At 42.4% G+C, this 24,253-nt stretch overlaps 1 protein-coding gene across 1 annotated transcript in view; it reads right to left on the bottom strand.

Annotated features, from left to right (window-relative positions):
- mtap (methylthioadenosine phosphorylase) overlaps positions 1 to 24,253 on the bottom strand; it is a 166,182-nt gene that overhangs the window by 126,443 nt on the left and 15,486 nt on the right. The window contains exons 2-3 of the mRNA XM_080188684.1: positions 17,971 to 18,057; positions 3,639 to 3,697 (exon numbers count right to left, since the gene is read on the bottom strand). Coding sequence (XP_080044810.1) covers positions 3,639 to 3,697; positions 17,971 to 18,057 — 146 coding nt within the window. The remainder of the gene's footprint in view (positions 1 to 3,638; positions 3,698 to 17,970; positions 18,058 to 24,253) is intronic.

Here is a 24,253-nt window from a genome sequence, read left to right as displayed (position 1 = left end):
GCACTGAGCCTTGTGGTACTCCACTATTCACAACCTGCCAAGTTGAAAATGTCCCATTTATGCCCACTCTACTTCCTATCAGTCAACCAATCTTCTATCTGTGCTAATCTATTGCTTACAACTCCATGCATGCTTCATCTTGCTGTTGTACCTTTTGGGAGACAATGGCAGAACATTTGGCAAGGTCTGTGACAGGAAAGAGGTGATGTTGCATGGCAAAAGGAGATGGTACTGAGGCAAGTAAAGAAACAACAGATAAGTCTATTTAAGAGATTACTATTTAAAGGGCAAAAAGCTGCAGCATGCTACAGTGCAGAGGGACCTGGGGGTCCTTGTGCATGAGTTGCAAAAACCCAGTCTGCAGGTGCAGCAGGTGATCAAGAAGGCGAATGGAATGCTGGCCTTTATAGCGAGGGGGATAGAATATAAAAGCAGGGAGGTCTTGCTGCAACTGTACAGGGCATTAGTGAGGCCGCAGCTGGAGTACTGTGTGCAGTTTTGGTCGCCGCACTTGCGCAAGGATATTTTGGCCTTGGAGTGCAGAGGAGGTTCACTAGGCTGATACCAGAGATGAGGGGGTTGGACTATGAAGAGAGACTAAATAGACTGGGTCTGTACTCATTGGAGTTTAGAAGGATGAGGGGGGATCTTATAGAGACGTATAAGATAATGAAAGGGATGGATAGGGTAGAGGTAGAGAGATTCTTCCCGCTCAGAAAGGATAGCAGGACTAGAGGCACAGCCTCAAGATAAGGGGGGGGGACAGTTTAGAACGGAGGTGAGGAGGAACCTCTTCACTCAAAGGGTGGTGAATCTCTGGAATTCTCTGCCCGTTGAAGTGGTGGAGGCTACCTTGCTAAATATATTTAAGACACGGGTAGATAGGTTTTTGGCAGACAAGGGAATTAAAGGGTTATGGGGAGAAAGCAGGAAAGTGGAACTGAGCCACTTCAGATCAGCCATGATCTTATTGAATGGTGGGGCAGGCTCGAAGGGCTAGATGGCCTACTCCTGCTCCTATTTCTTATGTTCTTATGTTTAAGTCTAGAGGAGATATAAATGGGAACAACTGACTCGTTAACAGCAGAAGCCAAATGAAAAATTAGAGACAGACCATCTTGGGTTGACTGCCACTTGAATAGAACTGTGAAGCCTACAAGTAGCAACAATTATCCCTGGCACTAGAGGAAGTGGAAGGGGTGGGACTTTCAGGGAGACCGGTCAGCCTTGCCCTCATAATACCCCCACTGCCAATCAAAGCACACCAGTCAGGAAGGGGAAGAGTCCAGTAGAAGGTTGCTTGAGCTCCAAAGTCCTGCTGCCTCAGCTCCCATTACATCCATTCCCTGCCCTTGAAGAATGTGCCATTTTCAGGTTATCACTCATTGAAGTATAAAACTATTTGGGCAGTTTCATAGAATTTACAATGCAGAAGGAGGCCATTCGGCCCATCAAGTCTGCACCGACCACAATCCCACCCAGGTGCCATCCCCATAACTCCACATATTTACCCTGCTAATCCCGACACTAACAGGCAATTGAACATGGTTAATCCACCTAAAACCACACATCTTTGCACTGTGGGAGGAAACTGGAACACCCAGAGGAAACACACACAGACACAGGGAGAATGTGCAAACTCCACGCAGACAGTCACCCGAGGCCGGAATTGAACCCGTGTCCCTGGCGTTGTGAGGCAGTAGTGCTAACCACTGTGCCACCGTGCCGCCCATTGGCCTATTTTGCACCAAATTGCCTTAAGCTGTTAAAAGGAGTTAAAACAAACAGAAATTGCTAATTAGTAGAGTTTTTTCTGCGTCACTTCTGAAAAACACCTCCCTATTTTAAAAGGAATCACAGATGGGAAGATTTCTGACTGGTTATCATGTTACAATACTGAGCCAAGCAGCTATTCATAACTTGGCAAAGACTGCTTTAGAAATACGGGACAATTTGGTCTGTCTAGTTTTTCAAGCGTGCTTCACCAGAACAGATCAGAAAAAATGGAATGAGAAAAGGTGATGAAGCCCAAATCAAACACACAATTTATATCACCCTCCTAACTTACTTCAATACCCAACATAAGGTAATTAAACTCTGAAAAAATTTCCTAGCAGCCAAAGCACTGATCTCCCCCATAGGTAATAAATACAGTGCGTCCTCAACAAAGTGCCCCATTGTGCTTTATGGGCTCTTTATTAAGCTATGCCAAAATGTATTTTTGATCTATCCTCTGGACATATCAGCTGGCTTCTTTTTAAAGGATTTAATTGGTTGAGAGTTATAGAATGATGCAGCACCCAAGCAAGATATTCAGCCCACACACTTGTGCCAGCTCTTAGAACGATCTATCTCATGACTTCCACTCCCCAGAATTATCACCTGAACCCGGATAGGAATTCATCCTTGATTCCCCAAAGTATTTACTATTAGATTCTGTTGATTGTGCAATTTTTTGTTTCAGCGTGGGAATAGCTTCCAAATTAAAGGAGCTCTGCGCTGAATTTTGTCAGGGGCAGTCTTCAATGATGTAAGCCATTGCTTGGGGAATGAGAAAAGGTGATGCAGCCCAAAGAATTTATATCACTCTCCTAACTTATTTCAATACCCAACATAAGGTAATTAAACCGGGAAAAAATTTCCTAGCAGCCAGAGCGCTGATCTCCCCACAGATAATAAATATGGTGCGTCCTCAACAAAGTGCTTTATGGGCTCTTTATTAATCTATGGCAAAATGTATTTTGTGCCTTTAAGAAATGTATTTATATCATGTTTCTTGTGCAGTTCTATTCGCCTGGTGCCATTTTGTTTGTAACAGGTAGTGCCCCTGTCAACACTGCAAAAGCACAAACGATCCTCATTGCTGTTTTAATCTGGGCTGATGTAGTTCTATTATTTTAGTGTTTTACCCTGAGGTTCTTCAGAGTGGGATTTGATTAGATTGATTAACAGGAAAAATCAAGTGTTGGGGTGGGACTAGGCTTATGCAGAGAAAGCAGATGCTGCTTGGAATCGTTAGGGAGAAACAATTCTCTCTCTCTCTTTCTCCAAAGGTCTGCTGTTTGAAGATAGATTTTTCTCTGGAGATGGCTGTATGGGAGTCAGAAGACAGGTGTTGTCCTGCATCTCTGTCCAGAAGGGTTAAAAGGCTTGAAATCGAGCATCCACATGAGCCTATATGTTTTTGTGCTAACTAATTCTGAAGAGGGATTTGCGTCTGTGATGATATTGCTTAATTTGGAACTATAGAGATAGCCAGCAGTTAGGAATTACACCTTGCCATGTTTAAGTAACTCAGTTGGTACAGGTTACGCTAATTCATTTTGTTATGTTTTAACTGTGTTGTTAAATAAAGTTTGTTTACTGGGTCAATAGAACCACACCTGGAACGAAACACCTTATGCTCACAATAATGCCAAAAAACGTTGGGGACTCAGCTAACTTCACAATATACCTTGGAATTTCTGACCTGGTCCCTAACAGGGGGCACCACTGCTGCAGTCCGGGTTCCCATGGCCTTGGCCAGTATGGAAATGGTTGAAGACTACCCAGTGTTGGTATGGCAGGTCGATTTCCAAGAAATAATAAAGCAGACTACAGTCAATATCCAAGCACTGATTTTTGTTTAAAGAACTTACCGAGAAAGGAGAACACACTGAACCTTTTTGATCTTCCCCAGTATTAGGGCATCTGAAGGCTATTTGTGAAAAAGAACAATTGTAAAGCATTAGACAAATAAACCATTGTCCATCATTGGACAAGTATGTTAAAACATGTTGGGCAAATGTCCTTTAGTCTCAATTTTTAAAACTTGCATCAATTCCATAAAGTGGCACTATGTATATGGAACTGACTGCTAAAAAAAACCTACACAAGAAACATGACATAAGTACATTTCTTAAAGGCACAAACAATATCATCACACCCCCAAGCAATGACTCACATTATTGAAGACTGCCCCTAACAAAATTCAGCAGAGAGCTAGTGAGCTCCTTTAGCTACTTTGGAAGCTATTCCACTGACTTGGTGATTACTGCACACACTAAAACAAAAAATTGCACAATCAAAAGAATCTAATAGTAAGTACTCTGGGGAATCAAGGATGAATTCCATAAAGCAGAAACACATTCCAATTCATCACGAGACAGAAACACAGGGGATGGTATGTAGACCTTGTACAGTTAACGATAAGTTGAATTCAACTAAAAGAAATTCACGACAGTAGTACAGATCGAATCATTTTTGAACAGACTCTTGCTTCATACAGATTTCAAACAGCACCAAATATTTGAAATAAGTGGCACTACGAATGGACATTTACCTGGATCTTTTTAGAAAGAGGGTATTTCTCTTGGTGATCTGGTCAACATTTATCTCTCAACCAACATCACCAAAGCAGATCATTAAGTCATCTATCAAGTCTACTTCATTGGATGTGAACTGTTGTGGGCTGTCTAAAAGGTTCTGGAGTTACTGGTTTTCCTATCCATAGAACCATAGAAAAGATCCAGAACAGAAGGAGGCCATTTGGCTTATCTTGTCCCTGCCAGCCCAAGGACACTCAAGTGTTCTTTCTAATCCCACTTTCCTCCAATTAGCCCTCAGCCCTGTAGCTTACACCACTTAAAGTCCAAATCCAAGTATGTTTTTAAAGAGTTTAGGGTCTTTGCCTCCACCACCAACTCAGGCAGCGAATTCCACCAGCCTTTGCTTAACAAAATTCTTCCTCATGTTCCCCCTTCATTCACTGTATCTATGTCCCCTGCTTTGAGAATTCTCCACCAAGGGAAACAATTTTATCCTGTCCTCATCACTCCTCATCATAATTTTGTACATCTTTATCAAGTCACCCCTTAACCCTCTTTGTTCCAAGGAAAATAATCCCAACTATCCAATCTCTACTCATAGCTACACTTTTCTCGCCTTGGCAACGTTTTTGTAAACCTCCTCTGTGCTCTCTCCAGAGCAATTACCCCTTTCTGTAATATGATCTCTACTGTTCTAATTAACAATCTACGTGTCCTCTGCAAGATAATCATTTGTTAGTTGAACCTGACCTTATTTCAACAACAACATGAATTAACTCAAAAATCTCTTACTGGTCAAATAGATAAAAAAGCTCATCCACATCTCTATATATTCACCTAATATTATACTTCTCATAAATCAATTTCTGTTACTGTAGGTTTATCTCAGGTTTCTTACTCTAGAAGAGGTCTTGCCGGAGGCAATGGTATTTTGTTCAAAAACTACCTAACAATTTACAAAGGTTAATTAAAACCAAAACATGGTTGGGGATACTCTCTGAAATGCTTCACATTCAACTCCCCTGTGAGTGACATACTGTGACATAGCTCTGTGTGCACATGCTCATTCACTATCACTAGTGTTAACCCCCAGGATGTTGATAGTTGGGGTTCAGCAACAGTAATGCCATTGAGTGTCAAGGATAGATGGCTGGATTCTCTCTTGTTGGAGATGGTCACTGCCTGGCTCTGCTTACTTAATGATCTTACTTCCAGCATAAAATCAAAAGAGGGGCTACTTGATGATCATGAAACGCCCAGTTCCATTTGCAATTCCTCAGATATTGCAACAGGTTGTTCCCCCACGCAGTAAGATCTGAATAACGTTCAAGTTTGGCCTTGTAAGTGACAAGTAACATTTGCAACACACAAGTGTCAGGCAATGATCATCTCCAACAAGAAAGAATCCAATCATCACCAATTCAATCATCACTTTCAATGGCACTAACAACAGTAAAAACCACCCCACCCTCACCATCCAAACCACTGATCAGAAACTTTGTACAATCATAGAATCCCTACAGTGCAGAAGGAGGCCATTTGGCCCATTGAGTCTGCGCTGACCACAATCCCACCCAGACTATTCCCATAACCCCACATAATCCCCCTGACACTAGGGTCGACTTACCATGGCCAGTCAACCTAACCCGCATATCTTTGGCCTCTGGAAGGAAACTGGAGCACTCAGAGGAAACCCACGCAGACACAGGGAGAATGTGCAGACTCCACACAGACAGTGACCCGAGGCCAGAACTGAACCCGCACCCTGGTGCTGTGAGGCAGCAGTGCTAACCACTGTGCCGCCCTCTCTAGATAGGCTGGATAACTGGATTATCTGGATAGGCCAAATAAATACAGTGGCAACAGGAATAGGTCAGTGGTTTGGTCATCTGCAGCAAATATATCAACTTCTGACTCCCCAAGACTTTCCAACATCGAGAAGACACAAGTTGGGAGTGTGATGGAATATTCACCACTTTCTGGGATGATTGCAGCTCCAACATTATTCAAGAAGTTTGACACCATCCAGGATAAAGCAGCCTGCTGACTTACAGCTATACACCATCTTAATTCTTCACTCCTTCCACCAACAGCACTCCATGGCTGCAGCGTACATCATCTATAAGATGCACTGCAGCAACCCAGCAAGTCTTCTTCAACAGTCCTTCCCAAACCCGAAACCTTGACCACCTGAAAGAGCAAAGGTGGCAGGCGCACGGAAACACTGTCAGCTACAAGTTCTCCTTTAAGTTACACAACATCCTGACTTGCAAATTCATTGGGTTTCCTTCTTTGTCACTGTGTTGAAACCCTGGAACTCCCTGCATTATCTACAGTACTCTGGGTATACATTGACAATGGTTCAAGAAGTGATCTTCTCAAGAACAATTAAGAATGGGCAATAAATGCTGACCTGGTTAGTGATGCCCACATCCTGCAAATAAAGAAAGAATAATTATGGGCATTACTTGACAAAAATGTGTTCTTGAATGTGAACACTGTCAATTCATTATCCATCCCTGGGTCCTTTGGTGATTCTTCAGTAAGTAAGTGACCACTTCAGAGAACAGGAAAGAAACAACCACAAAATGTGGAAATGGAACCACAAGGAGCCAGGTCTGTATTCCCTTCTCTGACAGACGAGAGCTTATAGGTGCTGCACTTGCCCTACACAATAACTTTACTGAACCAGGTAGTCTTAACTGGATATTTTCAGAAATTCAAAACACAGCCAGCAGTTCAGCTCATTCATATCTAGGAGTGCAAGCAACAGAGAAACGATACAGTTTCTTGAACTCCTTTACTTTTTCACTCCTTTAGTATAAAATATCCACTAGGTTGCCATATTTAGGGTCACACATTGGTTAGCGCTGCTCCCTCACAGCACAGGGATCCGGGTTCAATTCCGGCCTTGGGTCACTGCCTGTGTAGAGTTTGCACATTCTCCCTGTGTCTGCATGAGTTTCCTCCTGGTGCTCCAGTTTCCTCCCATACTCCAAAGATGTGCAGGTTAGGTGAATTGGTCATGCTAAATTGCCCCTTGGTGTCCAAAGATGAGTAAGTTAGGGATATTAGCATGATAGAAGCTCTGGGTTAAGGTGATGGTGTGGAGATGCCGGCGTTGGACTGGGGTAAGCACAGTAAGAAATCTCACAACACCACGTTAAAGTTCAACAGGTTTATTTGGTAGTAAACGCCACTAGCTTTCAGGGCTTTGTCCCTTCGTCAGGTGAGTGGGGAGCTCTGATCACAAATAGAGCATATAAAGCACACACTCAGTTTACAGAATACTGATTAGAATGCAAGTCTTTACAGCTAGTCAACTCTTAAAGGTGCAGACAATGTGAGTGGAGATAGCATTAAGCATAGGTTAAAGAGATGTGTATTGTCTCCAGACAGGACAGTAAGCGAGATGTTGCAAGCCGAGGCAAGTCATAGGGGTTACAAATAGTGTGACATGAACCCAAAATCCCAGTTGAGGCCATCCTCATGTGTGTGGAACTTGGCTGTCAGTTTCTGCTCAGCGACTCTGCGACGTACGACAGTGCTGTCTGCGGAGAGGTTGCACATACTCCCCATATCTGCGTTGGTTTCGTCCGGGTGCTCCAGTTTCCTCCCACAGTCCAAAATGTGTGGGTTAGGTTCATTGGCCATGCTAAATTGATCCTAGTGTCAGGAGGATTAGTAGGATAAATGTGTGGGATTGCAGGAATTGCAGACTCGATGGGCTAAATGACCTCCTTCTGGACTGTAGGATTCTATGATTCAGACACCCTTACATTTAACCACCTTCACACCACCTGGACTTGTCTTTGCAACTTCGGATTAATTTTTGAAAAACTAAATTTAATTCCCAGAAAGATGCTTGAATGGAATGAAGTTTTAAACTTTTTACAGATCAACTATAAAATCATATATTTGAAATTAATTCTGAAATATTGATGACAAATGGATATAACACCATTTATACCAAATTCAAGAAAATTATTTTCACTGATTCAAATAACATGAGCATGACAAATGTCAAGGACAGGAGGAAAAGAACTACTGCTACATTAAATTGAGGGATTAGGCTACATTAAGAACATGGGAAAGGAGCATTGTGGTCTGGACTATGACTGGTTTTTATCACAACAACTCTCATCAAGCTTGATTTATACAGTATATAATGGATAACAAATAGAAATGAGAGGAATTTATGGAAAAAATAATTTCCTTCACCAGAAATATTATCAATAATCTGTAATAGGATTGTGTTATTGATGAAAAAACAATCAGCCCTGCAGCCTGGTTTTCTCTTCCATGATGGCAGGGCTGGCATCAAAATCAGATATCGCATGAACGGAAATCTCTCACTCTGAGACAGGCCCAGGCAAAGAAAAGGTCTCCAAGCATTTATTGTACAACTTGCTAATTGCCACTGAAAGGGCACTAACTGCTGGATTCCAGCCTGACAGGCAATGTAGCATGAACTTGTTCTCAGTGCATGTAACAACTTTGGCCTTAGCATCAACACAAAGTGAACTGAAGTCAAGTGCCAACCCAACCTTGAGCACAAGGATTCTGTTGATGTCCAGAACTTGTCAGCAGTGGATTAGATCATTGATCTTGGCAGCACACCTTCTCAAGCTGTCTATATTGCCATGGCCACACGTAACCCTTAACATACACACACAGACACACATACTTGGATTATCTACCACCCTCATGGCAAGCCATATTCACTTGAGCTGCCTTCAGGTGTTTAGGAAGATCAGTTGGCAAAACAAAACACCAGACATCAAGATGCTCACCTGACCTGGCATGCCAAGCATCCATACTCTACTGGGACAGAACTGAGTCGGGCTGGTCATCATCAGAATGTCCGACGCTCACTGAGAAGAACCATCATAGAATCCTTGCAGTGCAGAAGGAAGCCATTCGGCCGATCGAGTCTGCACCAACCACAATCCCACCTAGGCCCTATCCCCATAATCACATGTATTTACCCTTCCAATCTCCAATCCAACTATCCTGCACATTTTTGGATTGTAGGAGGAAACTGGAGCACCTGGAGAAAACCCACACAAACATGGGGAGAAAGTGCAAACAGTCAACCAAGGCCGGAATTGAACCCAGGTTCCTGGCGCTGTGAGTCAGCAGTGTGAACTACTGTGCCACCATGCCGCCCTAAACTTTACTAAGGCAAATCTTTTATGGAGAGCTCCTATGGCACTCAAAAAAAATGGTGCAAAGGCACTCTGAAGGCTTTTCTTAGGCGTTTTGACATTGACTGAATCCTGGGAGAAGCTCGCCCAGGATCGCTGCACCTGATGCAGCCAAATAAAGCATAGTGCGGCCTATATCCAAAGTATGACATCACTCATAAGCCTGCTCCCTTCTGCTGATAGCAAACTTATCAACTGTATATTGCACTGGAACCCCCACCCACCACCACAGTCTTCTCATTGCCACCCTATGCCAGTGACGCCAAAACCCAATATGTTGGCTTTTAGGCTGTAGTTGGCAGCATACGACTCGTACTTTGGGAACTGGCACCACTATCGCATACCTTGGCACAATATAAAAGCAACAGGCAGTAAATGCTTAAATTAAATGGTTCAAGATGATAAGGAAGCTAGGTAGAGCAGCCTGAGCAGCAGGAACCAGCTCAAAGAGGACAGTCTCCTCTGCCCTGATACACAATGTTCTCTGAGAACTGTAATCAGTTTTATCCACATCTTAGTGGATGAGTAAAGAGCATGTAAACCATCCCACTGAGATCTCTATGACTGGAGCCGAATGCATGGCACGTGCATTGAATCAGTACCGCAAAACTACAACCTAAATTCTGTGTGATGAAGATATTTGTTATTATAACACGGGGTAACAAATTTATATGTAATGTTACCAGCAATTGCCATGCACAGTGTGAATATTGAAAAAAAACCTCACTCTTGCTCACCAAAGAGGAAAAATGGTTGTGAAAATATGAGAACTCTGTGAGGGCAGTCAGTCAGCTGAAGTAGACAGTCTTGTTTCGAGACAAAGGGTGCCTTAAATGCCAAGAGTTCTTGAATAAAGGATGTGTTGTTCGCAATATATACATTGAACTAGGAGCATTCCACACCCATACAAAAAGAATTAAAAGTCAAAGACAGAATTTCGTCAACCAATTTGAGCTTCTATTGTAATGGTTTAGGGAGCACTTAATTTCTTCTGCATAAGTAGCATGATTTCACTGTATTCTCCTGTTGAACACCAAATGGGTACAATGCATTAAAGCATGTAAAAGATATTTTTTTTTAAAAACGTTATTCCTTTCTCAGATTTAAAAAGCCGATGCACACCAAGTCCTTGATCAATCTCCTTGCTTGCTCCAAAAACCAATTCAAATTTAAATTGAATCCACTGCTCCTCACAGCACTAGGAATCCAAGTCTGATTCCAGCCTTGGGGTCTCTGTCTGTGTGAGTTTGCACACTCTCTCCATGTCTGCATGGGTTTCCTCTGGATGCTCCAGTTTCCTCCCGCAGTCCAAAGATGTGCAGGTTAGGTGAATTGGCCATGATAAATTCTCCCTCAGAGTACCCAAACAGGCACCAGAGTGTGGCAGCTAGGGGATTTTCACAGTAACTTTGTTGTAGTGTTAATGTATGCATACTTGTGGCACTAATAAATAAACAAAACATTTAAACCTTTAAGTGGATCAGTAAAGCTGCCACCAGTCAGCTGAACTCAGGGGAGAAGTAGAATCAGTTGAACCGGCTTATTTCTCAAGCATTGTGGATTTTACTGTCAGGCTCCAGAGGGCTTGTGTGCAATTTGCTCGCTAAATCATTAACATTTAGGCAAATATATTCAAAGTATCTTTTGATGTCATCTTCAATCTCAGTGCTGGCAATGAATGAAGTTATTTTGAATCCATTTAAAACAGATGCAGGAAGGGAGAATTGCCTTCAGCCATTTGAGTGATTGCTGCATCTAATATTGACCCTATTTTGCTGCAGTATAGTTGTTTACTTTTTTGCACTCTTTTTGTTGCTGGTGAGCTTGATGTTGTAATCATCACTATAAATATTCCAATGATCAGAATCATTTGATTACAGATTGAAAATTTGAAGACTTAAGGCTGTGCCTGGAGTCACAAGTGCCAAATTGCAGGTGCAGACATGAAGAGTTGAAGTAAGACGGATGGCTTCAACAAGTGGTAACATTTTTAAAAATCTGAATTCCAACACAACCTCCCCACTTGCAAATTTAAGAGGCAGAACTAGGTGTTGACTGCCAACCTGCTCCCAGGAGGCAGATTAGCAATTTTGAGCTTTAAAGAGGCTAGCGCCCTCTGATTCAACTTGTTCTGCAGGTTTTATGGTGGATAGCCAAGTTTTCTGGGCCTTGCAGGCAAGAACAGCTTCAGGGAGGAAGTTACAAGCCTTTGCAGCACTGCTTGTGGGCAAGGAGGTGCCGCAGTGCTTTCCTTTCGTTTGTAAAAAACTGTTTTATAGCTCAAGTCCTTTCTAACAATATTACACGTTACAAATGGCCATTCTCGCCACAGAGTTCTGCCAGCATAATGTGTAGATCCCTCTGTGGTCACCCCTGGTCAACTTTGAGGTAATTGTATAATAAGTATGTTTATTTGTATGCTGGTGTGGATTATTAACTGATGATTCACCTGAGTCCCTAATAAATAGACAGCAGCTAAACTGTAGTTGATTATATTGTGCAATTCTGTAAACAAATATAGAAGCGTATAAATAAAAGTGCTGAAGAAGTGTAGTAAGTCCTCAGAGGCACAAGTCCCTTCACCAAAATTCTTCTATTTACAAGCCTGACAACAGTATACAGAATGCCTTCCATTAACATCCTACACCAGGAGTCCCAGAGGGACTCCAGCCAGACTTGCTGAGGTTTTCCAGCATTTTCTCTTTTTGTCCCAGAGGAACAGACATTCTTGATTAAGCACAAAGCAAGAGGCTTGCTGATTGGCCCGTCAATTAATCAGGGAGTTCATATTCTAATAGGCCAAGCGCAATTGCCTGATTAAACTCATTAAAGAGGAGTTAAGCGGACTCGAAACATTAACTCTATTCTCTCACTCCACAGATGCTGCCAGACTGCTGAGTTTTCCCAGCATTTTGGTAACAGTGTGCAAAGCTGGATTCCAGTCCTATCCTTCACCAGTTAGCTTTCTGGAACAGAACATTTTGGCACACACCTGAGAAACCGCATGAAACCCTCAGCCTCAGATATGAGCTTTTTATTTGTAAGCTAGAGAAACAAAACAAACTTCTGTGTGGCTAAATTCCCCTCCGATTCGATTTTCAAATTTGCTGATGACACCACCGCAGTGGGACAGATCTTAGCAATGACGAGACACAGTACAGGAATGAGATAGAGAATCTGGTGAACTGGTACGGCAACAATAATGTCTCCCTCAATGTCAACAAAGCAAAGGAGATTGTCATCGACTTCAGGAAGCATAGAGGAGAACACATCCTTGTCTACATCAACGAGAATGAAGTAGAAAGGGCTTCGAGTTTTTAGGTGTTTGATCACCAACAACCTGTCCTGGCCCCCCCATGGAAAGAACAAACTTGCTAATCAAACCAGTTACATTTTCTTCCAAATCATTTATACATATTACGATCAGCAAAGGTCCTAGCACTGATCCCTAACACCACTTGTCACAGCCCACTATTCAGAAACATACCCTTCCACTGCTACCCTCTGTCTTCTATGACCGAGCCAGTTCTGTATCCATCTTGCCAGCTTACCTTTGCTCCCATGTGACTTCACCAGTCTGCCATGAGGCACCTTGTCAAAGGCCTTACTGAAGTCCATGCAGACAACATACACTGCCCTACCCTCATCAATCATCTTCATCACTTCCTCAAAAAACTCTTTAATGTTAGTGAGATGTGATCTCCCCTTCACAAAACCATGTTGTCTCTCGCTAATACGTCCACTTATTTCCAAGTGGGAGTAAATCCTGTCTTGAAGAATTCTCTCCAATAATTACCCCACCACTGACTTAGGTTCACAGCCTGTAATTATGTGGATTATTCTTGCTACCCTTCTTAAACAAAGGAACAATATTGGCTATTCATGCTGACACAATAGTTAAGAAAGCCCACCAATGCCTCAACTATCTCAAAAGACTAAGGAAGTTTGGCATGTCAGCTATGATTCTCCCCACCTTTCACAGATGTACCATAGAAAGCATTCTTTCTGATCATATCACAGCTTGGTATGGCTCCTGCTCTGCCCAAGACCACAACAAACTACAAAAGGTCATGAATGGAGCCCAATCTATCACGCAAATCAGCCTCCCATCCATTGGCTCTGTCTACATTTCCCGCTGCCTTGGAAAAGTAGCCAGCATAATTAAGGACCCCGTGCACCCCGGACATACTCTCTTTCACTCTCTTCCATTGGGAAAAAGATACAGAAGTCTGAGGTCACATACCAGCTAACTTCTTCCCTGCTGCCGTCAGACTTTTGAATGGACCTACCTTGCATTAAGTTGATCTTTCTCTACACCCTAGCTCTGACTGTAACACTACATTCTGTGCTGTCTCGTCTCCTTCTCTAGGAACAGTTTGCCTTATCTGTATAGCACACAAGAAATAGTACTTTTCACTGTGTACTAATACATGTGACAATAATAAATCAAATCAAATTCTTCGCTTTGTGAGATCAGGAGAATAGCTAGTGTATGAGCTGTTCACCTTGTTCATCTAACCCACGTTTTTTCTCATGATGCTGGGTGGAAAATATCTTAATTATGATCTATCCCTCAGCACCAACATGTCTTATCTCAATGAAGTGAAAGATTTTGCTTAATTTGTTTAAAATTTGGAAATAAAACTTCACAATAAAAACTAAAGCTGAGCATTAGGTACAGCAAAACTCAAAGACAGATATGCTGGATAGAGTAGGTGCAATGGAACTCATCTCCCAGATTTAGTAGCCAGGTTTTCCTGAAGCTTGGGAAAACTCAGCAGTCCATGGTTAGCATTGAAAACTGAACATTGTAGCCTCATTATCGTAGTTAAAGAGACAACCTACCTCCTTCGTGCAGGTCAGTCGCCTGTCTCTATCATGCCTCCTTTAAAGCCAGAAACAGACTGGTTGGAAATAGGTTTGGGTCAAGATTCTGATGTTTAAGATTTCACCTCACCCAAACCTACCTGTATTTGTGTATACAATTTCCCAACTAAGAGACCACATGAAGATCTAGCTAGTGTCCATGTCAAGAAAGACAACGGCATAAGATCTGTAACAACTGTAATTTAAGAAGTACTTTTCCGTATAATTTCTAAAAGGCAATTGTGGCTGGGCAATAAATGCTGGCTGAGTGATGGTTGCATTTTGTGAATGAATGAAATAGGCTTTCTTGCTTATTCCTTCTCTTTATGGTCTTCCCAGAGCAACCACCATCATTAGTCAAGGACAGAGGTCAGCACACAACATAAGGATTTGCTACAGAACCAACCGCAACAAAGTAGGAACCCATGGTCAGGGCCAACTGTGTAGCAGATATACTTTTCTCTCTCCTTGGACAGGATTATTTCCTCTTAGTGGTGCCATGACCAAGGATCAGCATCTGGGAAATCAGAAAAACTAACCGCGACATATTTTATAGCAAATAACCAATTGACATGTCGAAGAAAGAACACACATTTATTCAGCACCTTTCAACCTTACAAAGGGCTTAACTGTCAATCTGAAATATATTCACTGCAGTTAAATGTGGGGAAACACAGCAGCTCCCACAAAAAGAAATGTTTATTTATTAGTACCACAAGTAGGCTTACATTAACACTGCAATGAAGTTACTGTAAAAATCCTCTAGTCGCCACACTCCGATGCCTGTTCAGGTACACTGAGGGGGAATTTAGCATCGCCAATGCACCTAACCAGCACATCTTTCAGAGTGTGGGAGGAAATCAGAGCATCCGGAGGAAACCCACACAGACACAGGGAGAACATGCAGACTCCATTCAGACGGTGACCCAAGCTGGGAATTGAACCTGGGTCCTTGGCACTATGAGGCAACCACTGCTAACCACTGTACCACCGTCATGAGAAAATGACTGGATAATTTCAACGATGTCGATTGGAGGGTAAACATTCGCCAGGTCAAATCGGAACATCAACACCACTCTTCCTTGAAAATGTGCCACAGGATCTTTTACATCGAACCTAGAGAGCAGGTTTAATGCAACAACCCAATAACGTTACCTCCAACACAGCAGCACTCCTTATCTACTTCACTGGGCTCTCCACCCTGCATGTTAGCTCTAGTCACTGGACTGTGATTTCAACAAATGCCCTTCTGATTCAGAGGTAAGAGTGCTTCCACTAAGCTACAGAAGAAGTGGGAGGATAAATTCAATGATGCCATTGCCGTATTTTGAAAATAGCAAAAATGCTATTCTGATACTCGAAAGGATCAAACTGGTACACAGGACCTATAGCTTACACTAGCGATCAATGATGCAATTAACGTTGCAAAAAATACCTTCCAATTTATTTTAGTTGTGATCTGCTAGAATAAACCTTGAACAGAGTGACCTGTGGATGCAGGTACATAGTTTTTTGAAAGTGGCGTCACAGGTAGATAGGATGGTGAAGAAGGCGTTTGACACACCTGCCTTCAGACCACTGAGTACAGGAGTTGGAACGTTACGTTACAACTGTACACGACATCAGTATAGCCACATTTGGAGTGCTGCATACAATTCTTGTCACCCTGCTGTAGGAAGGATGTTATTAAACTGGAAAGGGTGCAAAAAAGATTTACAAGGGTATTACCGGAACTGGAATGTGTGAATTATAAGGGGGAGTGTGATAGGCTAGAACTTTTTTCCCCTGGAGTGTAGGAGAATGAGGGGTGACTTTATTGAGGTTTATAAAATCATTGGAGGTATAGATAAGATGAATAGCCAATGGTCTTTTCCTAGGGTGGGGGGAATCCAAAACTAAAGGTCACAGGTTTAAGGTGAGAGGGGTAAGATTTAAAAGGGACCTGGGAGGCAACTTTTTCACACAATGGGTGGTGTGCATATAGAATGAGCTGCAGAGGAAATGGTAGAGGTGGGTACAATTACAACATTTAAAAGACACTGGACAGATACACGGATGGGAACGGTTTCAGGGAATATGTGCCAAATGCAGGCAAATGGGACTAATTCAGTTTAGGAAACCTGGTTGGTATAGATGAGTTGGGCCGGAGGGCATGTTTCCGTGCTGACTATGAATGGGATTTTACAGTCTCACTTGTCCCAAAACTGTCAAATCCACTCAAGGTCAACGGACCTTTCCATGGTCCTCCCCTCACCCATTCCAATTCCCGTGGCGAGCAAGACAGTAAAATTCCGGCCTATGACTTTATATGGCTACATGCAATCAGCACCATTTTATAAAATATGGATCTCTAAAAGCACTTCGAGATTTTTAGTCCATCTTATTAACATCTGCACAGATGTGAACACCATACATGTCCTAGGCAATTTGCATAACACGCTTCTATCATAGCTTACAATGAAAGAACATCAATCTAACAGCTTTTCTCTTTCAGGATGTGCCACTAATAAAATGGACCTCATTCAAGAGTCGGCTTTTAATGTTGGTACTTCTCAAACCAAATAAAAATTAACATTCCATGGCAAATGAGTCAGCAGCACTCAGGTCTCAGTGTACCTGTCTAACTTGTTTCTAACAGAAGCAACTAATGGTAACGGAAACCCTTTGCTCCTTAAATAAAGTCGCACATTCTAATCCTCAAATATTGAGTACATTTTAAATTATTACTTTATGTTCTTTGTTGTAAAGTTGGTAGCTTTATAGTCAATCTGATTCACTGCAGGGATTAAGTTTACAAAATGCTGAACAAATTCCAGACATGGATAACTGATATGAGACTAGGAAAGCTCATTAATAGGGATTAGGTTTTCATTTCCATCTATTCTTTTTGTATTCTTATTAAGAAACAGCATTTTAGTAAATTATTTATTGTGCTGGAGCATTTGCACAAACTGTCATTTCACGGCACTCGTCACCAAGGGCGGCGCAGTAGTCAGCAGCGCTGCCTAACAGTGCTAGGGACCCGGCTGCAATTTCCAGCCTCGAATCACTGTCCATATGGAGTTTGCACAGTCTCCCCGTGTCAGCGTAGATTTCCACTGGGTGCTCCAGTTTTCTCCCAAAGTCCAAACATGTGCGGATTAGGTTGACCCTAGTATCGGGATTAACAGGGTAAAAATGTGAGGTTATGGGCATTGGGCCTGGGTGGGATTGTGGTCGGTGCAGATTCGATTGGCTGAATGGCCTCCTTCTGCACTGTAAGGATTCTATGATTCTACCTCAATAAGCTCAGACTGTTAAAGGTAAAATTCTATGGATGTGAAAATCAAATACATTTTTCTAACCTGTAGCCAGTGTTGAAACACTGCACTGACATGTTACAGAGAAAAGAAAAAAGATAAAATAAGATAAGTTTTTTCTTTGAAAATGTAGATGAAAAGATCCTTTTATAGACATGGAAGCATAGTATAAGCCTCAAGGAAAGAAGAAAAGAAAACCAGATGAGATATATGTACTTTCTTTGCATTGAAAAAAGTATATGAACAATCATATGTGGATCCATGATTCAAAACACACAAGAAGTAACAAACCTTTCCAAACGGCGTATCTACACATTTCTCAGTCTTTTCCTCCAAAATGTCCATGTCACTCAATCCTGACCCACCAATAATTCCAATCTGTAATCCAAAGAAACGGAAAGTTAAATTTAAATGTATACTCTTTATTAATCAGGCAACAATTAGTGGACAAGAATGTTTAATCAAGCTTCTCAGGTAATTTCAGGATGCTGAAATTTTCAGTCAAATTTATACAAATTTATTGCATATTTTAGTATTACACCAACTGTGGGACCAAGATCACAACCAAAAGCAGATAGATTTTTAATACACAGTCCCAGATGACCACAGTGAATGAACCTAAAATCAGCACAGCTCAGGTGAGGGCAAGGTTGAGAAAGCAGGGCCTTCATGAATAACCTCAGCTGGTACGGGAATTGAACCAATGCTGTTGCCATCGCCCTGCAGCACAAACCAGTCATCCAGTTAACTGAACTAAACTAACTCCCAGCATTTGTTATCAACACAAAATGAAGCAATTGACTCTCACTCTGTCCTCACTGCTGGTCACATTTATACATTCCATTTAGTAAATCTTAAAAAGTCCTCCTTTAAATTGTAACAGGTAGACAGGCAAATATAGCAGAAAAGTGTGTCCTAACTTGTAAGCCCGAAGCAGAAACCTGACAGAGGTAAGTCAGGGGATGTGGTGGTTGATCAATTTATCACATGTTGGGGTTGATCACTTTATTAACTCTGTATAAGGGCTCTTGGAACATGCAAAGAATGCCACAAACTGGGATGCATCGTTAGTGAAGTAGGACCCTGATCTCTGAGAAGAAGATATCCGTATCAAGTGACTAAAGCCTGTCTGGCTCCCTCTAGGGTAATCTAGGTATTACCAATGTGGGTAATACCTAGATCGCAGTAGTGAGTCTGAGTCATCTCTGTACTATATTCTCTTAAATTAAGATAGTTCTTCTGAATAAAGTAGACTTGTACTAAATTTAGATGTCTTTATTTTGTCCACCTAAGAAGATCTCGGTCTTGGTCAATAAAATAATGTCCAAATTTCCGGTTGTATAATAGTTCAGCTGGTCTGAGAACAACGTAATGTGACAACCCATGGTCATAAAGGCACTTTATAAATGCACATTCTGTTTTCTTCCGTAAGAATCCGAAGGAACACTGGAATAGTCAAATCAGGACGAATAACTGTAGACAGAAACTCTCTCATGAAACTGCAGTCACAAACTCGGGGGTTTTTTGCAGCATGCATGGACTCAAGAGTTGACCAACAATGCAATCAAACTAGCATTTATAAATTCTTTTCGTGTCTCTAAGGTACCCCAAAGTGCTTTATACCTAATGGGCTGCTTTTTCAGTATAGTCAAAGTTGTTTTGTAGAAAACTGCAAGCAATGACTTTGCACACAGAAATTTTCCACAATGAGATGAATGTTCAAGTTCTCTGCTTTTGACGTTAGTTCGGGAATAATTGTTGGCCAGAATGCCAGGCAAATCTCTCCTGATGCGGTAGAATGGAATCTTTTCACCAGACTGGGATTAACAGTTGGGGGACACAGTGGCACAGTGGTTAGCACTGCTGCCTCACAACGCCAGGGGCCCAGGTTTAGGTAACTGTTTGTGTGGAGTTTGCATGTTCTCCCAACATCTGTGTGGGTTTCCTCCGGGTGTAAGTCAGGGGGATTATCTCTGCAACCCTGGAGTCACCTCAGAGGAGAAATCAGAAGATAACATTGATCAGTCATCACAGAAATCACCCGCATCGTCCACCAGCCCAGAGACACACACCTCGGTCAGACATGTCTTGGACAGGCTTCTGGATCACTATCTGACATCCATCACATAGCTGCTGCTGCACATCAAGCGGAGGCAGGAACGTCCATGGCACTGGGCAGACGGACGTCTGCTGGCCCCCAACCAGATGTCCAGCCTCTGGTTAGGTTTCTCCCAGAGCTGCTGGAGATGCAAAGCTAGAGTGGGGAAATGCAGGAAAGGGTGTCAGAAACATTCCAGCAAAGCTGCCTGGAGGAGTCCCAAGGCCTTCTGTCGCAGGAAATGATGCCAGTATAGGAACCAGGCCAACACTGCAAGGGTGGCATTCACAATGGAAAGCCTGGGACAGAATGTCCAGGCCATGAGTGGCAGAGTCCAAGATTCAGTCTCTGAGGACCATAGCGGAGGGTTTCATGAACATGGTCCAGACACACAGCGTCATTGCTGAGTGGTTGCTGTGAACTGGCACCATCCACTGGAAATGAGGGTTCTCAGGAATGATTCACCTGGACAGGGTTTTAAAATCCATTGGCCTACAGCTATGGCCAAATATGTGAGTGGTAATGATGTGGAACTTGCTGCCTTTGGGGGTGGTGGAAGCACAGACAGTGATTTCAAAAAGAAATTAGATGGTCTCTTGAAGAAAGAATGGGGAAAAGGGTCAGACTGGATTGCTCCTCAAAGACCCAGCATAGACATGGTAGGATGAATGACCTCCTTCTGTGCTACAAATCACACTATTTGTATAGTGTGGTCCCTTTAAGGACAAGGTATCTCTGGAAGATGACTTTTTTTGGTCAGAGGCAAATTGCTTCTAGTGACCAATCATGTGATCAAGCTAGCCAGGAGGTAAGCAATTGTAAGAAAAAAATGAGTAAACAAGAAGTTAATTATTTTTCTTCTACTTCAGTTTTCTTCTTCAAGGCAGGTCCGACTCACAGCACCACAAGGCAGGGTAAGATTCCCCTGTCCATCCCAGCCACAGCAGGAATTGAATCTCATGCTAATTTCTCCCTCAGTGTACCCAAACAGGCACCACAATGTGGCAACTAGGGGATTTTCACAGTAACTTCACTGCAGTGTTAATGTTAGTCTACTTGTGACACTAATAAATAAACTTAAACTTAGGCAGCCTCTGTACCCTCTCTTTTCCACGATCACTGTTTACTGCAGTTTGACCCTTAGGGTTTTTATCCAATTCCCTTTTGAAATCCATGACTGAATCCACCTCAACCACCCTCTCAGACTGCATATTCCAGACCTGTATAACTTTCCAAACTCACCTCACAGCAAAGAGCCAAATGTATTTTGTCTCCACAATGACCTCCTCACTATCAATGCCAAACAGACTGCCTCTTTGTGCTTGGAAATTATTTTTGCTGCTTTTCCCTAAATATGTGTCAATAATTTAAATGTATTTACTTCCATCTTAGATTTCTGAGTTAATTTAACCTGTTCCTCTGCTTTTGTCAGACAACTGCCAAACACGGATTCCCTCTTCTTTTTACTGGCCATTCATTTCACTCAATGCATTACTGGATTCAACCAGTGTAAACAAAAAAACCATACTCACAAAATCCTCTAGGAACCCTGCACTGCTGGAGGCCACCATTCAGCCCATCAAGTCTGTACCAACTCTCTGGAAACGTACCTTACCCTGGCCCTCTTTCCCACCCTATCCCTGTAACGCCACACACTAACCATGGCTAATCCTCTAATCTATATATCGTGGGACACTATGGAGAAATTTAGCATGGCCATTCCATCTAACCCGTGCATCTTTGGACAGTGGGAGGAAACTGGAACACCCGGAGAAAACTTACGCAGACATGGGGAGAACGTGCAAACTCAACACAGGCAGTGACCCAAGGCCAGATTGAACCTGGGTTCCTAGTGCTGTGAGGCTGCAGGGCAAACCAATGTGCCACCGTGCCACCCAATTGCTGTCAGCAAAGTCGGTGTCGGGACATGAGAAACAGTCGGCAGCAAGATGTGTCAGGTCACACTGGCCAACAGCTACAATTAGGCATTTCTTTCAAGGTGTAAAAGTTGTACAGATAATGTTCTAACAATGGATGTGATACTGCAAATATGCAAGTGCCAGGTTCGCTTAACCATCCCTGGAGAGGTATGATCGGCTTTTCCAATTTGTCAGCACAAAAGAGACTTGTGTTTATTGAGTACATTTCAAAACCTTACACTGTCCCAGATTGCTTTATAATCAATTCAAATATATACTTTTTAAAGAGTCGTCACAATTATAATGTAGAAAACACAACTGCCAATTGGCACACAGCAAGGTCCCACAGACAACAATCTGATGCTTGGAAAGCATCATTCAGAACAAAGTGGAGTAAGAGAAATAGCACACCAAACAAACTTCCCTGGGTGTCACGCATGTTCCAGCTGGTAACTACAGCTTCCACTGGTTCAGGAATGATTGTGACATGTCAATAGATATCAACATTTGTTACCACGGCAATGTTAATTGAAAGGTAGATGATCAAGTACCAACAGGGCTGCAATGCAGGTATGGAAGCAATTCTGAATTCCAATATGGAACCGGAACAGTAACCAAGGAAAAGGAGTAGCTCGTAGTTACACATTTATATGTAAATACATAAATCAAAGTTTCTCTTGCTTTATTTTTTCATACAGTGCTGAACAGTCTGCACTGAATCTCCGACACAGTAACCCATCCAGGCCCTGTCCCCATTACCCAACCTATTTACTTTGCTAATCCCCTTAACTTATCCACTTTGGGACACTAAGGGGCAACTTAGTATGGCTGCATACATAATCTGCACACCTTTGGGCTGTGGGAGGAAACTGGAGGTACCCGAAGGATACCCGCACAGATGCAAGGAAAATATACAAACTCTACACAGATAGTCACGAAAGGCTAGAATTGGATCTTGGTCCCTGGCACTATGAGGGAACAGTGCTCATCAATGTACCACTATTCTGCTAGTTGTGTTCAGGACATATATATTCAAGTGAAATATACATAAACGACATAGACAAGAATGTGGGGGGAGGGATGATAAGTAAGTCTGCAGATAGCATGAAGATTGGAGGGATGGTTAATAGTGAGGAAGAAGTTCTTAGGTTGCAGCAAGATATAGATGGATTGATCAGATGGGCAGATCAGTGGTGGATGGAATTTAACTCTGAAGAGTGCAAGGTGATGCACTTTGGAAGGAGTAACAAGACAAGGGCGTACTCAATGAATGGCAGGACACTAAGAAGCTCCGAGGAACAGAGAGATCTGGGGTGCCTATCCACAGATCCCTAAGGGAAGCAGGACAGGTTAATAGGGTAGTTAAAAAGGCCCACAGGACACTTGTTTTCATCAGTCATGGCACAGATTATAAAGGTAGGGAGATTATGTTGGAGTTGTATAAAAGTTTGGTTAGGCCACTGCTGGAGTACTATAAGCAGTTCCAGTCACCTCACTAAAGGAAGGATGCGATTGCACTGGAGAGGGTGCAGAGGGTATTAACCAGGATGTTGCCTGGGATGGAGAATTTGCACTATGAAGAGAGGCAGGATAGGCTCAGGTTTTCATTCAAGCAGAGAAGGTTGCAAGGAACCTAACTGAGATGTCTAAGATTATGAGGAGTATGGACAGCTCAAAAAGAATCAGCTGTTCCCCTTAGTTGAAGGATCAATAACAAGGGGGCATAATTTAAAGGTGAGGGGTAAGAGATTTAGAGGGAATCTGAGGAAAAATATTTTCACCCAGAGGGTGGTGGGAGTCCAGAATGCATTGCCTGAGAAGATAATTGAGGGGGAGAATCTCACAACTTTTGAAAAATATGTGGATGAGCACCTGAAATATCACAACATTCAAGGCTTGGAAAGTGGGATTAATGTAGATTTAGGGTACTTTTTTCAGTGTAGACTCTGACTCTGATTCTAAGAGACACAAAAAACAAAATCAGTTGGTGGAATACCTAGCATATTCATAACAAACAAACAGCCTTGCTACTTGCCCAATTGAAATACAATCATGTTCTGAAATAACTGCGTATCTATTGCCCCCGTGTGGCCAAAAAAAGATTCGTCCACGATTTTGATTAAAATAAGCGATCGAGAAAATGGCCGCACGGAAACCATTCGAAAATGGAGCCAGTCGTGACGAAATCAGATCAACGCAAGGTCAATCGTGTACGAACGATAGACTTCATTGATCTCATTAACGTTCAGTTTTAACAACTATACAGACTGACAGAATTACAGCATTTTACCATACTTCAAAAGGAAGAGCTTTTCTGTTCTCTCTGGGCAAGGGGTACAATTCCAAAAAATTGTGTCCCACGGTCATCATGTATAACAATCGATCAACTGACTATGTAATAAATTTATTTAAGATATAACTGCAATGTGGCGAAACAGATATTTGAAGCACCAACAGAACATGGGTTGCTGCTTCTCCAAGGACGCAATTTCAGACATTTTGGCTTAAGGAAGATCTTCGGAGGCTGGGTATTTTCCCCAGCAATAGTGAAGAGAGG

This window comes from Carcharhinus amblyrhynchos, chromosome 5 (genome assembly GCF_965287045.1).
Source record: "Carcharhinus amblyrhynchos chromosome 5, sCarAmb.v2.hapA, whole genome shotgun sequence".
NCBI classification, from domain to species: domain Eukaryota; kingdom Metazoa; phylum Chordata; class Chondrichthyes; order Carcharhiniformes; family Carcharhinidae; genus Carcharhinus; species Carcharhinus amblyrhynchos.
This window is presented reverse-complemented; position numbering and strand designations above follow the sequence as displayed.